The sequence below is a fragment of the Harpegnathos saltator genome, unplaced genomic scaffold (assembly GCF_003227715.2).
Source record: "Harpegnathos saltator strain DR-91 unplaced genomic scaffold, Hsal_v8.6 scaffold462, whole genome shotgun sequence".
In the NCBI taxonomy this organism is placed as follows: domain Eukaryota; kingdom Metazoa; phylum Arthropoda; class Insecta; order Hymenoptera; family Formicidae; genus Harpegnathos; species Harpegnathos saltator.
In genome coordinates, this window is record NW_020230275.1 from 281,877 (window position 1) to 296,428 (window position 14,552).

General features: G+C 42.1%; 1 protein-coding gene across 5 annotated transcripts in view; it reads right to left on the minus strand.

Moving 5' to 3' along the window:
* The window catches only part of LOC105184179 (zwei Ig domain protein zig-8), a 133,075-nt gene that overhangs the window by 39,927 nt on the left and 78,596 nt on the right, over positions 1 to 14,552 (minus strand). For all 5 annotated transcript variants that reach the window (XM_025301993.1, XM_025301995.1, XM_019841895.2 and 2 more), the window contains 2 exons: positions 12,098 to 12,270; positions 3,255 to 3,465 (listed from right to left, as the gene is read on the minus strand). In XM_025301993.1, the coding sequence (XP_025157778.1) occupies positions 3,255 to 3,465; positions 12,098 to 12,270 (384 nt within the window). The remainder of the gene's footprint in view (positions 1 to 3,254; positions 3,466 to 12,097; positions 12,271 to 14,552) is intronic.

A 14,552-nucleotide genomic window follows, 5' to 3' on the forward strand; every position in this document is an offset into this window, starting at 1 on the left:
CCGCGCCCGCTTCTCGTGCGGTACGCTTTGACTGCACACGAGGACTACATAAGGACTTATTACGGTTCACTCAAGCGCCTCAAGGCGCAGCGCAACGCACCGAGATTACGAAATCGTCGTGTAGGGTCGGACGAGAGTCAGCGGTTTCCGAGCGTTGCTCCTCATGAATCAAGCAGATTTCTTCGTTCGTTCCTCCTGCGGAAGTTTGCGCGCGCGCCGAAACGCACGTACGCCGCTTCTTGACGAAACTTTCGCTCCTCTCGTAAGTTCGGCACGCGCGTACGGCCGCGATTTTCCGCGAGCCGTGGACAATGTCCACGTTCGTCTGCCATGCGCGTCGTCGGTAATTTTTCCCCGGGGTAACTTTCCGCATTGATTTATAATTCTCTCGATCGCCCGATGTTTCCCGCGAGGCCGGCTGGCCCCGTAACTTTCGTTACGTGCCGCGGCCTCTTAGTGCTTAAAGTGACCAACAAAGTTTGAGAAAAAAGGAAGTTGCGGAAATACTATTCTGTGTTCCCTCTCGCCCTCTCCCCCCCCCCTTCCGCCGCTTGCAATCCTTTCCACGCTTTTCCTTGCAATTATTCACAGTGGCGTGATGTGGTCTGTTGGTGATGAAAGCTCGATGGTGATTACCGCGCGATACGCGTTTGATAGATCGCAACAGATCTTGATTCGTAACTGACGTTTTGCGCCAAAACTGCTGAGAGCAAATTATTTTTGTATTTTACATGGAAGGTTATTCACAGGAGTTTTTTTTTTTTGGTCGCCATCGACGAATCGAGAATCGAAATTACAAAATTCAACCTGATGGATTCAGTATGGCGGCTTCAAGTGGCTAACTTTAATATTCCATTACGGGCACGTATCAGACTCGGTATATTTTTTGGTCGCAGATAACGACCGTCATAAATCTGGAGGTTTTCATCAGAGTCATTCGGTAAAGAAGTAGCTTCCTTCTACATATTTCATCCGCTAATAATGAAGGTAAAAGTATCCAAAATGGAATACCGTTGGTCACTAGAAGCCGCCATACTGGAACCGCCATTTTAGATTTTGCAAGTTCGATTGGATTCATCATTAACTATCCGTAAAGCACAAACACATCGGATGTGACCTTCTCTGTAATAGAATAACAAAATTGGTCACTCGGAGTCGACATATTAGATCTGCCATTTTGAATTTTGAGATTTCGATCCCGGGTTCATCACCAGCGACCCGAAAATCTTTCTATAAAAATTTCATACAAAACCAAATGGGGATATCAATTTTAATAAATATTTTTCAAAAACTGACAAAAGTGAGTATTGAAGCACCGCTATATTGGATCCGTCATTATGAATTTCTTAAATATGATTTCGGATTTAGTCAGCGACCCAAAAAACATTGGTATACCAAATACGATGCAAATCTGTTGAAAATGGGCAGAGTTATTCATGATGCTCATATATGTATGAGTCATATCAATTTTGGCAGGATCTTTTCCGCCCATTTATGAATAATTATTAATGAACCAATTAAGATTGGTGTATAGAAATTCTTAAATTGAACTTCTGATTTAGTCCTGACAATCAGATGGTTATGTTGCGTATCGCAATTCTCCTTCCATATTAAACTTGTAAATTCCGCCAAAGTTGAAGGAGTAATAAAGAATCTCTCTCTCTCTCTCTCTCTCTCTCTCTCTCTCTCTCTCTCTCTCTCTCTCTCTCTCTCTCTCTCTCTCTTTCTCTCTCGAGGTATAATACTTCTATCAACCTATCTTGATGTTGAAAATAATTAGCTGCTGCCGTTTTCTTCAGTCTTTATCGAGAAAAGCGGAGAAGAAAGTCTTTCAAGAAAAAGGCATTTCAGCGTATTTAATTATCAATATTCTACCTTCTCTCGATTAATCTTTGCCCTTAATTTCAGTCAGTTATAATTTATTAATTGTATAACTTGGTCAGTTACAGATAAAGTCAGTACAGTATTGTGCGAGTACAGTGAGGTTAACAATTATTAGATGATAAAGATTAAAGTGCGAAAAATGTTTATTCTCACAGTTTTCCTTTCTTTTCAAATCTCGATGAGCTGATAAGGAAGAAACTGAAAAGATGGAAAAATAACAGTTGCGCGTCCAGCAGTGCTGTTTATCAGTAGAGCTTTAAATCTGGATCCCGCAGGATGACAAGTTTAAACGGAAATGAAAAGAAAGCGTTAGCAGATGTAGATAGGGTCACACTCGTGGGATTCAAGGACATTATTCACGGAGAAAAATGTTTGGTCAAATGAAACTATTTTTCCCGTGAAATATGAACGATTCGGGGATTCCGTTTGAAGTTATCAGAATTCAGTCTAAATTATCAAGATTTCCGCTTAACCGAAACAGAATTCTTTTCAGTTAGAATTCCTGAGTCGTTCGTATTTCACCGGAAAATTGGTTCATCCGGCCGAACATTTTTCTCTCCGAACATTTTTCTCCCCGTGACATCAGCAGTTGCGATACTTGTATGACATTTTAAGGCAAACATTTATACTTGCGAATCATTTAGCATCTTGGATTGAAAACTGAAAACCGATTGACAATTACAGATTCGTATTCACAACTCGTTCTGGCAGATTCGAGTGCGTTTCTTGATTTTCATACGCAAAGTATTACATCTCAGGTAAAAAAAAGTATTACATAATTTCCCGTAGGTCTTCTCTGGGTTCAACGGGATTTCCAAGGTTAATGTGGAAATTTTAACTCGAATATTCGCGATTAAATGAGCTCCTGCTTGTCGATAATGCATGCGCTCGGTCTTCGCTAAGTAGTTCGATTTTTCCGACGCTCCTTCGAATCTCGATCTATGTAGACGCTTATGTAATCGTACAACTAGATCTCATTTGAAAGATCCAGAGACCAGGAGACGACGATGACGACGGCGACGACGGCGGCGACACCGATCGGCATCTTATATCGGCGCGAATTATTCAAAGCAAATTGAGTCAAATGTTTCCCGTTGTTGGAATATCTCGAACAGGTTGACAATATCTTTCTTCCTCGTGTCAATATTTAGCCAATGTTCAGGAGAAATGCATGTCCCACTGCCACGGTTTTGCGCAGTTTTGTGCGCACGAAAGCGTCCTTCGAGATTTATTCCGATAATAAGAGGGAAATCGCCACGAAAATTCGCTCTTCGCTCGTCGTCTGCGCTCGCGAAATTATTCATTACGACATTGCGGAATCATCACTATCGCGCTTGGTTCAGTTTCTTATCAAACATGGCACGACTTACCGACCACTGTGAGGTGAATCCGATGACCGATGGGCGGGGTGGTGGATATTTGGCACTCGTAGACACCGGAATCCTTTTCCTGAGGGTATCGTATGCACAGCTTCCATTCCTCCCCGTGGAACTTGTGCGTTGCCTCGAAACGCTGGTCGCTTGTGTAAGTATAGCGACCGACCGTCAACAAGTGGATGTCCCGATGCCTCACCCACGAGACCTGCGGGGAAACGATTCAGCTAAACAAACGCCGTACGATTTAGCGGGGTAACAACGACGTACGATCCAAAACGGAAGTGTCGGCGATGTAGCCTTCGCGCGCGTCTCTCACGTCATCATAATTATTACGTGTACAAATGAGTAATTCAGATTTTTCAACTAAATTCAAGGTTTATTTTAAAAGAAAGTAAAAGAAATTTGTCAAAGTATTCGCCGTTGTTTTCTATAATTTTAAGCCATCTTTCAGGCAGCTGATGAATTCCATGTCGGAAAAATGTTGTGTTTCTCGACACGATGAAGTCGTCGAGCCATTTTCGGATTTCATCCATTGATTCGAAGTGCGTATCGGACAAGGCATGTTGCATCGACCGGAGCAAGTGATAATCAGGAGCGATATCTGATGAATATGTCGGGTGTTGCAAGACGTCCCAGCCAAGACTCATTATGATGTATTTTATCGTAAAAGCGTTGTGTGTCCTAGAATTATCATGCAACAATTTTACAGGACGTTTTCCTTTGCCTTACATGGACGTTTTCATTCTAGTTCTTGACGGATTAATTGGTGCCGGTACCGGTCCGCAGTAATTGTTTTATTCGGTTTTAATAGCTCATAATAAATCACGCCCTTCATATCCCACCAAATGCAGAGCAGAATCTTCTTTCCGAATTGTTTTGACTTTGCGACCGATGTTGATGGTTCGCCGGGATTTACCTGTGACTTTCTGTGTTCCGGATTGTCATAGAGTATCCACTTCTCCATCGCCCGTAACAATTTTTCACAAAAAGACCTTCTTATACGCTGCTTATTGAGAAGAGAAAGACGTACTACCACTCGTTGATTTTTCTTGGCTTCAGTGAGTTCATGCGGAACCTATTTTCCTTCTTTCTAAACCTTCCCCATCTCGTGTAGGCGTTTGGAAATAGTTTGTTGCGTTACTCCTAACTGCTCTGCAAGCTCTTTTTACGTTTGTGCTAAATTTTCAGCGAGCAGTTGCTTCAAATCGGTTGCCGCACTTCCGAGGGTCTCCAGGACGTTCTTTGTCATTCAGACTAAATTCGCCGCTTTTGAACCGTCGAAACTAAAATACACACATATCGCACGATACAACACCTTCATCGAGAAAGGAACAAATCGATTCGCATGTTCTTGCAGCATTTTTTTCTCATTGGATTTCGTAAAGAATGCAGTGTCGGATATACATCTTTTATTTACATCTACATTTGTTGCCATTTTTGACTGTACTGGACTGAATAATTTTTGAGGTTATGTTGGGACTTCCGCCATGCAAAAATGTAATTTTTATCAGCTATATGTCAACATGCTACGCAGTTTGAAAAGTTCTCGGCCTAACAATGAAAGAAAATTTTTTTTGCCATGAATATGTTTTATTTTTCAATATAATCTCCTGAAACTTCAATACATTTATTCCAACGTTTTTCCAATAATTCAATACCATCATTAAAGTGTGATTCCGGAAGATTCTTTTCGCTCTGGTGTATAGTAGTGGATCCAACAGTTTCATCAACAGTTATGAAACGACGCTTGAAATCCATTTTATTTTGCTTAAAACGATCCAAACACGCTTGAGAAATATGCATTCGATTGCGTTTTTGATCAATTGTTAGCAAATGCGGCATCCATCTTATACAAAGCTTTTTCAACTGGTGCTACTACTCGAATGATTTGACAGATCGAACAAAATTTTACATGGGTTTATATCAGGGATGCCACTTTCCAATACGATTATAGTTTGACAGTTTCTGATGCCATGTATGTGTCAGGTCGAGAACTTTTCAGACTGCCTACGTACATAACCGTAAAAGAGCGGAGAAATTTGATTAATTCACATTTAATTTCTTAGCCGCTTAGAAAAGCATTATTCAATTGTACATCTAATAGTATGAAATATCAAAATATAATTAACCGCTGCAGTTGCAAAACATAGGCGACTCGTGCGCGGCCGCTCCCGAGTCGTCTAAATCCGACGGTAAATCCGCGGGATTAGCGGACGGACCAGCGAAGGCACGTCGGCTTCCGCAATCTGAATGCAGGAATCTTGAGTTCCTCCGCGGGCCGCACGCACTGCTAACTATCAAGCGCCCTGTTGCACGTAAGATTAAGCGATAAAACTTTATACTCTCCCTTTTGCCGGCTGGAGAAATTTACGAGTGCGGTAGATTCGCCGCAGCGGGAATACTTCATGTCTTTGTTTAATGCCGCATAACTCCGTGATGTACGGCTACAATCTCGGCGCGCCGCCACGGCCGCGGTGCTCTGTAATTATTTATAGGCGCGACGAATTCGCGCCCGCGCGCCCTTCGCGCGGCCCTTGCTGGGAAATTGCGAAACGACGCGTCGTCTAATCGGCCCGACGTGACGCGAAACACATTGGTTGCGCGGTTGAAATCGCTAATAGCCCGCCGAAAGCACCGTGTCGAAATGTGCGACAAGGGGGTCTCGCGGGAGAGTGTGGGGAAGGAGGGGGGAGGGTGTGTCGTGAGATTACGTCGTTACGGCGGGTCGAAAGAGGCGGCCCGGCGGTATGAACGAAGTTTGCACGAACATGGAAGGGTGTAAAGTGACATTCGCTAAGTTCGGATGATGCCGGCGAGTTGTCAAAGCCGTTAATTAGCGTAGGACCCGACCGATGATGATTCGGTGCCGTCGCCGTATAACATCCGTAACCTCGAGCAATTTGCCCACGTGTCGGGAATTGCCGGCGTAACGACGAGAGCCCGTCACTTTAATAACTTCAATCGGGCTTTTCGCCGGCGCGCCATTTCGCAAATTACCAGCGTGTTTTCGAGCCGCGACCCCCAGGCTCTCGGACGCGGACCTGGGATGACCAGCAGCCGCGCGATTTAGAGAAAACGCCGAGTACGTATTGCGCTCGTGCTCGTTAAGCAGTTCACTCAGTGGATCCGAAATCGACGTTTTGTGCCAAAACTGGTGAAAGCAAAAAATTTCATATTTTACCTGGAATGGCTTATCTATAAGAATCTTTTTTTGGGGGTTGTTGGCGACGAACCCAGGGTCGAAATTTTAAAATTCAAAATGGCGGATCCACTGGTGGCCCCGAAATCGACATTTTGTGCTAAAACTGGTGACAGCGAAAAATTTCCTATTTTACATGGAAGCTTGTCTATAAGAGTCTTTCTTTTTAGGTCGTTGGCGAATCGAAGATTGAAATTTGAAAATTCAAAATGGCGGATCCAATATGACGGCTTCAAGTGGCTAACTTTGATATTTCATTATGGACACGTGTCAAACTTAATATGCTTTTTTCGCTCGCAGATAATGACTGCAATATATTCGAAGAATTTCACCAAAGCCACTCGGCAGAGAAGTTTCCTTCATAATATTTCACTTGTTAATAATGGAGGTGAAAATATCCATAATGGAATACCGTACTTAGTCACTAGAATTAGTCGCTGTATTGGTCGCTATATGTCATTTTCGATTTTGCAATTTCGACTGGATTTATCATCAGAAATCCATGCAAAGCATGAACATATCGAACATGATCTTCTCTATAATGGTATAACATAATTAGTTATTCGGAGTCGCCATATCGGATCTACCATTTTGAATTTTGAAATTCCGACTTTGGGTTCGTCTGTAAAACTGACAAACCGAGAAACTTTCTATAAAGATTTCAAATAAATGAAATGAAGATAACAATCTTAATAAATATTCTCTAAAAACTGACAAAATTGAGTATTTAAGCGCCGCCATCTTGGATCCGCTATTTTAGAATTTGCAATTTTGATTGGATTTATCGTCAGCCAAAAATACATAAACGATATGATCTCCATAATGCAATAACAAAATTAATCATTTGGATCCGCCGTATTGCCATTTTGAATTTTGAAATTTTGATCTCGGATTCGCCACCAGCAACTTGAAAAACCCCTCTATAAAGGAAATTTCATACAAAATCAGATGGGGATGACAATGTTAATAGATATTCTTCAAAAACTGACAAAATTGAGTATTGAAGTGTCGCCATGTTCGATCTGCCATTATGAATTTCTCCAATTTGATTCCGAATTTATAGTTAGCGACCCAAGAAACATAAGTGAATCAACTTTGATGCAAGTCCGTTGGAAATTGGCTGAGCCAATTCATAATGCTCAGTTGTGGCACTTCTTTTTTGGCTCATATAAAGGGTGTTCAAAAAGTTCCGAAAAATGTAAATAAAAACACACCAAATTGAATTAAGCTCTTTGTTTCTCAAATATTCAAATCCTACGGATGTGTCTAAAGTCTCAGCTATCATTTTCATCGTTATTTAGTTATAATTTTCCTCATTATAATTTCCACAGCACGGATATTTTTTTCAGGAACTAAAGTTGACGGTCTCCCACTGTTGCCTTTGATGTTTCCTCGACCCTCATTAAAATGATTAATCCATTCACAGAGCTTTTTCGCGAGTGCATTATTTCTACAAACATCTGTGATAGCCTTAATAACATCAGGTTTTTTCCAAGCCAGTTCAATTAAGAATTTAATATTAGCGCGCGCTTCAAAATTCACCGAACCCATGTTCGTAGATGTAAGGGTAATTTCAAACTGACGTAATACCACGCCTGAGTATCGCGCAGCACTGTCGCGAACACTCGATGAAACAAGTCTCAGCAAACTTACGATCGCATCAATTAATTATAAATACAGCATTCCGAATAACAAACACTTTCCGAGAACTTTTTGAACGTTCCTCCTACACGAGTTTATACGAAATGATTAAACTGAGGGCCGGACTGTAATGTCTAGAGGAATGGCGGCCAAGCCGGAAATAATAAGCCGCTCGCTAATCCGCGCCGAAGCGAGTCACTCGAACATTTATCCGTGCAAAAATATCAGCGGAGCGCGGATCAGTTTTAGTTAATTAAACTTACGACAGCGAATTTCGCATCGCGTCGCGTAATAACTTGTGATTAATTTAACAGCCGTTACATAATCCGCGCGCTATTGTCTTGATGCGTTCGACATTTCGCCGCGTGTCTCGCCGATGCGAGCGCGTAAATATTAATTAACAGCGGTAACAGAGCGGTGTAAGTGATTTTCCGTTCCCTCTCTCTCTCTCTCTCTCTCTCTCTCTCTCTCTCTCTCTCTCTCTCTCTCTATGTACGCAACGACAGATGGAGGATCGCGCGGGAGGAAGGGGGAAGAGGCCGACTTTAGGTACTTTAACAAATATTTATGGAGAAACAACGCGCGCCGCGCGCGTTGCAACGCGTCCGGCGATAATTCATCGCGGCGTTGATCGAGTCTGCGTGTTAAAACTTGCGCGCGCGCCTGCACATAATCGGAAATATAAACTACGAGTGCTGCCTCTCGCTCGCCGCTCTAATGCGATATTGTCGCTCGAATATGCCGGCGTCGCAGTTAATATACTTTCCGCAAAAAGAAGGCACCCGCCTGGCACTTCTCTCTTCTTCCCTCTCTCCCTAGCTCTCTCTCTCTCTCTCTCTCTCTCTCCCTCTTTCTCTCTCTTTGCCACTCTCGGGGGAAACTTTTTTCCGCGTAATAAAATTCACGATACGCGCGCGACAAGGAGACAGAGAAAGAGAGAGAGGGGAGGAAGGGGGAGAGTGCGGCTGTGCACAATCCCGACAGAAATACGCGAACGGATAAAATCCAAGAACGCACTGCGGCCGCGTCGTAATGGCGATTGCCGCTTGAATCTTTTTGCGCACGCGGCAGTAAGTTTTCGAGTTAATATCGCCTTTTGTGCAGAGAGAAAGAGCAAGAGAGAGAGAGAGAGAGAGAGAAAGAGTGCGTCGCCTATTCTGACCGACTTGCCGCAGGCCCGGCACTTTTTCAAACGACTTCATCGTTTTCGACTCGCCCGTGGTTGCGCCGGCCCCGGCACGGCCGCGGCCGCGTCCGGGTCGAAGACCCTGAGCAATTTCGTCCAACCGAGATGGAACGCGGTCCCATCGACATTCCCACGCGATACTAAGCATGCAGACGTAGCCATGCGCGCACGTGCACATGTGCGTGTATCTTCGGTGGCGAGGGAGCCGGCAGCGGCGCTAAATCAACGCGCTATAACATGTCGTTAATATTGTCCCTCTTAATCGAATATTGATTAGTCATCGCGTCACTCTTTTGTCGTGCACGCGCGGTGTCACCGAAACGTATTAGTCGAGTATACACGTAGTTGCGGCTAACATGAACGCGGGAGACGGAGTTTTGCATAGAGATGAGCCATGGGGATTAAAACTGCGACCACGCCACCTGGCGCGAGAGAGAAAGGGAGAGAGGGAGGGGGGGGAGAGAGAGAGAGAGAGAGAGAGAGAGAGAGAGAGAGAGAGCCGAGTTCCGCATGAAGACGTGGCCCGACCAAGGTCGTCCTTTTCTACTTAACCGCTTCATGTGATAATCCCCGAGTAGTGCCGCGGAACGTTAATACCCGAGGTCGAGGACGTCCAAGGGTCGTAGAAGTGGAAGATAAATTCCCCGAGGGCCGCGTCTGCCCTCGGCTTAATTTATCGAGCCGCTCGCGAAACACTGATTTAGCCGCGGCAGCGAAAAAATTTGTCCTCCGCCGAGGAGCGGGTTGAATTTAATCAACTCGCCGGCCGCCCGGCAGCGGCGGCGGAAGTCTTCAGCGAATCTCGGCGTCGACAAAATGGCGCGAGTCTTCTGCCGATGGCGAGTTTACGCAGCGGATTTCCCTCGCCGCTTCGGCGAATTACGATGTAAACATGAAGCCGCGCTGTGCGTACATTGTGTGTAGATTCGCGCTGTCGGCTAATACCGCACACGAGATGCAGTTCGTCGTTCGCGCTTGGCATCTCGAAAATGTTCCCGTTGCCCTTCGCCGCTCGCCCTCGAGGCCCTGCATCGCTCGAGCGAGCCTATCTACACGGCGCGTCGATGGTCGTGTTCTCCACCTGCCGATATTACCCGCATCAGCGAGCCGAGTCGCCGCCGCGCGTAAGCCTTAAAATTCGCTCCGCGAGAAATACGCCATTCCGCGCTAAGAGCGGCCCAATCATTCTCACGCGCGGCAACACGCGCTCGCGATTTATCTCGCGTTAATCTTGCGGCGCTAAAGACGAACTCACACGGAGCTGCTTTTCTTCGCTTGGAGCAAGCTTCTTTATTTGCCAGCGAATTCGCTGGTAAAAGCTGTCTCTGGACGTTCAATTTTCATTCATCAGCATCTGAAATTTAGAAGACGCGGCGTCTAGTTCAAAGTCGTACATCCCGAGTAGAGAGATTGATAGGGCTCTGCTAAGGGTCCGATTATTTTCCTTCAACATTAATCGGGTCCTACACGGAGAAAAATATCAGAAATATCCGATTGTTAATTTTGTTATCCGATCAAATATCCGATTAAATACATCGGATATTTGGTCGGATAACGAAATTAACAATCGAATATTTCGGATATTTTTCTCAGTGTAGTAAAGATAGAAAGATAAGGATCCCATAAAATAAGTGTAAGAAATGGTTTAACGGATCCTTATAAAGCAATATTAATAGGGGCTTATAAGGAAATATTTTTATTATTGCTTGAGTAAAAATATTCGTTCCTTTCATTCCAAAAAATTTAGACTGTAATTTTTTTATTTCTTTATAACCTAGTTAGTATACAGTAAGAATTTTTTATTTTAAAAATATAGCATACTTTACAACAAAATATAGCATTCTTTACACATAAAAATCCTGCTACTTTTTATTAAAGTTTGCTACATTTCAAAACAAAAGCAATACTAGAAAAATCCTAGGAAGAGACTAATGAATATAGCAACTAATAAAACTAATAAAATTTGTTTTTAATCGCGGTATAAATAAAAAATATTTAAAAGAAGCAGATAGAGCGTATCTACTAAAATAATACTAAACTATGACAATTTTATTACGTGTTTCAGATTTATTAATTTTCTATAACAAAACTTGATTTTGTATATCTAAAGCATCCTCAAAAGATCCTTTTAAGGCCCACATCAGTTTTCCATGTTAAAGCGTTATTTCGTAAAACTTAAAGTATTCCTAAAAGATCCTTTTAAGGCTCTCATCAAATTTCCCTATCAAAGTCTTATTTATTAAATCTAAGGCATCCTTAAAAAATCATTCTAAGGTTCTTTTCAGTTTTCCCTATCAAAGCCTTATTTATTAAATTTAAGACATCCCTAAAAAATCCTTGTAAGGTCCTCATCAGTTTTCCTTAGCAAGGTCTTATTTTGTAAAATCTATGGTATCCCTAAAAGATCCATCTCGGGGCCTGATGTGATAATGATGAGGCATCCCTTTTTAGAGTATCCTATATATTTCCAGCCTTATCAGGGCCTTATGTTTCATGAGGATGGCCCTAACAATTCTCTTACAAGGGATGTCGCACAACTTTATCGCAGCGACTAGACTAGACGTCGCGTCTTCTAAATTGTAGACTCTGGCAAATAAAAATCTATTGTTTATAAGAAGTTTTTTTCGCTGGCGAATTAAGAAGCTTGCTCAAAGTGACACCATGTGTACCAATAAAAGTAGCACCATGTGAATCACCCTTAACCGATGGCTAGGATGTTCCTGTCCATCGACTCTCGTTCGCGTGGCTCGTTAAATCTATCAAAAAATGCCGACACATACGCAACAACGTGCACTCTCAATGCGTTCTCACCGTTCTGTTGCCGAGATTCTTCACCTTGCACAGCAGCTCCACAGTCTTACCGACCAAGCCAGTGACGTTGGCCGATACCGAGGTGTCGAAGTATGGCTCGCTTTCCTTCCACGGCGTCGCGTGCTCTTGGAAGACGTCCGCCCTGTAGTGCCGCGATATGTGCGCCGTGTTTCCTACAAAAGAACAATCCGAGCGGCTTCGCTGCAATATAGATATCGCCAGGGAAAGAAGAATCGCGTAATCCGACGGGAAAAACAAATGCCGAGTGAAACGGGCCGCGGTAAAAGCGTCATGTTCACTCGGCCGTATTAACCCTGGTCAACCCTGCTTTAGGCCTGTTGCGATATCGACCTAAACTCTGGTTCACAACCTTGCTTTAAGATGTAAGCCGTAGGAGAATTAATAACCAATCATGATTATCGCAAGAATAATAGACTGTTGTTGGTCAATTTGCTTACACCTTGAAAGGCCTGTTCCGAAATCAGTTCCGGACACTTTGGTTTTAGTTACAAGGTCGGTAGGCCTTAAACCAACTTAGATGTGCTCCGTCATTGATCAGCTGGTCAGTTATCAAGATAGTAAGTAATAAAAATCTATCCATTTATCTGCAGACTTTCTGCTATCTAATATTCTGCTATCTAATATTGTAAAGTTAATAGCTCAAACCAAGTTTGCAAACAGGAATAATACATAGTTGTGATGTTCAAGCGTGTGATTAGCTGATCAATTGCGGAACGCATCAAACTTAGCTTAAGACCTTCCAATCTTATAACTAAAACCAAAGTTTCCGGAACCGATTTCGGAGCAGGCCTTTCAAGCCGTAAGCCATAAGCAAATTGACTAACAATAGTCCATTATTCTTGCAACAATCGTGCTTGGTCAATTTGCCTACGGCTTATATCTTGAAGCAAGATTGTGAACCAGAAGAACTTAGGTAACCAAAAAGATTCGTACGGTTTTGTACGTAAAAGGGCCGAAATTTTTAGAAGGAATGTTATAATTGTTATGTGAATAAATAATCGATAACTTTTCGTTATTAATAACGGAGAGTCTTCCTGAACGTGGTGCATCTTCAGATAATTCGTCGCCAGAAGAAAATTTTTTGAACCACTTCTATGCAGTCCGTTCTTTTAGCACATTTTCTCCAAATGCTACGCATATCTCACGACATGCTTCTGTAACTTTCGATCCAAATTTAAATTCATGAAGCAGATATGTTCGAATTACGCTCGATTTGACAGACATTTTAAAAGGATGAATAATCGTAAATCAAAAGTTGTAAATGAAAAGACCATAGAACAAAAAAGTTCACCAATCGACTCACGCAAATCTGTGACACGCGTAAACACGCGCGCCTAACGAGTCTCAACAAGATTCGACGACTCATTGCACCAAATTCAAATCGCACGAACTTTCTGGGCCAACTAATATATTACGTAGTATATTCCATATCCCACACGAAGTCATTGCTATCTATATGGCTGCGTTTCAAAATAGTGCTGATAGCACTGAAAGCAGCGTATTAGTTGTTCCAAAATCGCCAGTAAATGGTCAGCAGCGCGGAAAATGGAACGCATTTGTAGTCTCGTGCAAATTAGTGATTAGCAGGATAGCACAAACTGTCTGAAGGTAAAGATTGAAAGTAAATTATTGCCAACCCAATGGCAATTTTTACTTGTTGCACAAAGTATCGCGAATTTTATATTGAATATCATCTTCAAAGCTCATTATGGGACAATGAAGAAAATATTTCATACCTTTATACGTTTTATTTTCACCTCTGTCAATCATCGTTTCACTAGTGACATATTTTGCACTTCTTATTGATACAAGTCTAATATAAGTTAACAGCCAAACGTCGTAAACTCCAAATAGAATAAAAAAGTCTAGTACTACTTTCTCTCTCGACAAATAATTACCGAGATATCGTATGCCAGATATTGTAAAAGTTATCAAGTTTTCCTTAAATAATATGAGGCAAATATAAAAATATTTCAGGCAAAAGTTATTCAAATTAAATGGTAAAAAAATATGACGAAAATAAAAAAAGGTTTCCATTTAAAAAATTCAAAGAGACCTTCTCGTAACTTAAATGACACTGTTCAAGATCATACAAGTATTGCTATATGATGCGTCACTTAAAATCCTACTTCTGTATTTAATTTTTATCTATCTTGCGTATTTTCAAAGTTAATCAGATGGTCTGTTTTAGGTGTCTCATTTCCTATATATTAATATTAATAAAAGTAATATATAGATATATCTTTCTTTCTTCATTATTTTAAAACTTTTAATTTTTAATATTAAGATATTATTCATTAAATTTTGTATTATCGGATACCGGTGACTGACATGGCGTTTAAAATGTTAATTTCCTTTGAGAATGAGTGCTCTCTCAACTCTAATTTCCGGCAGGCCGAGCATATTTTCTACATAAAATAAGATTATAGATTAA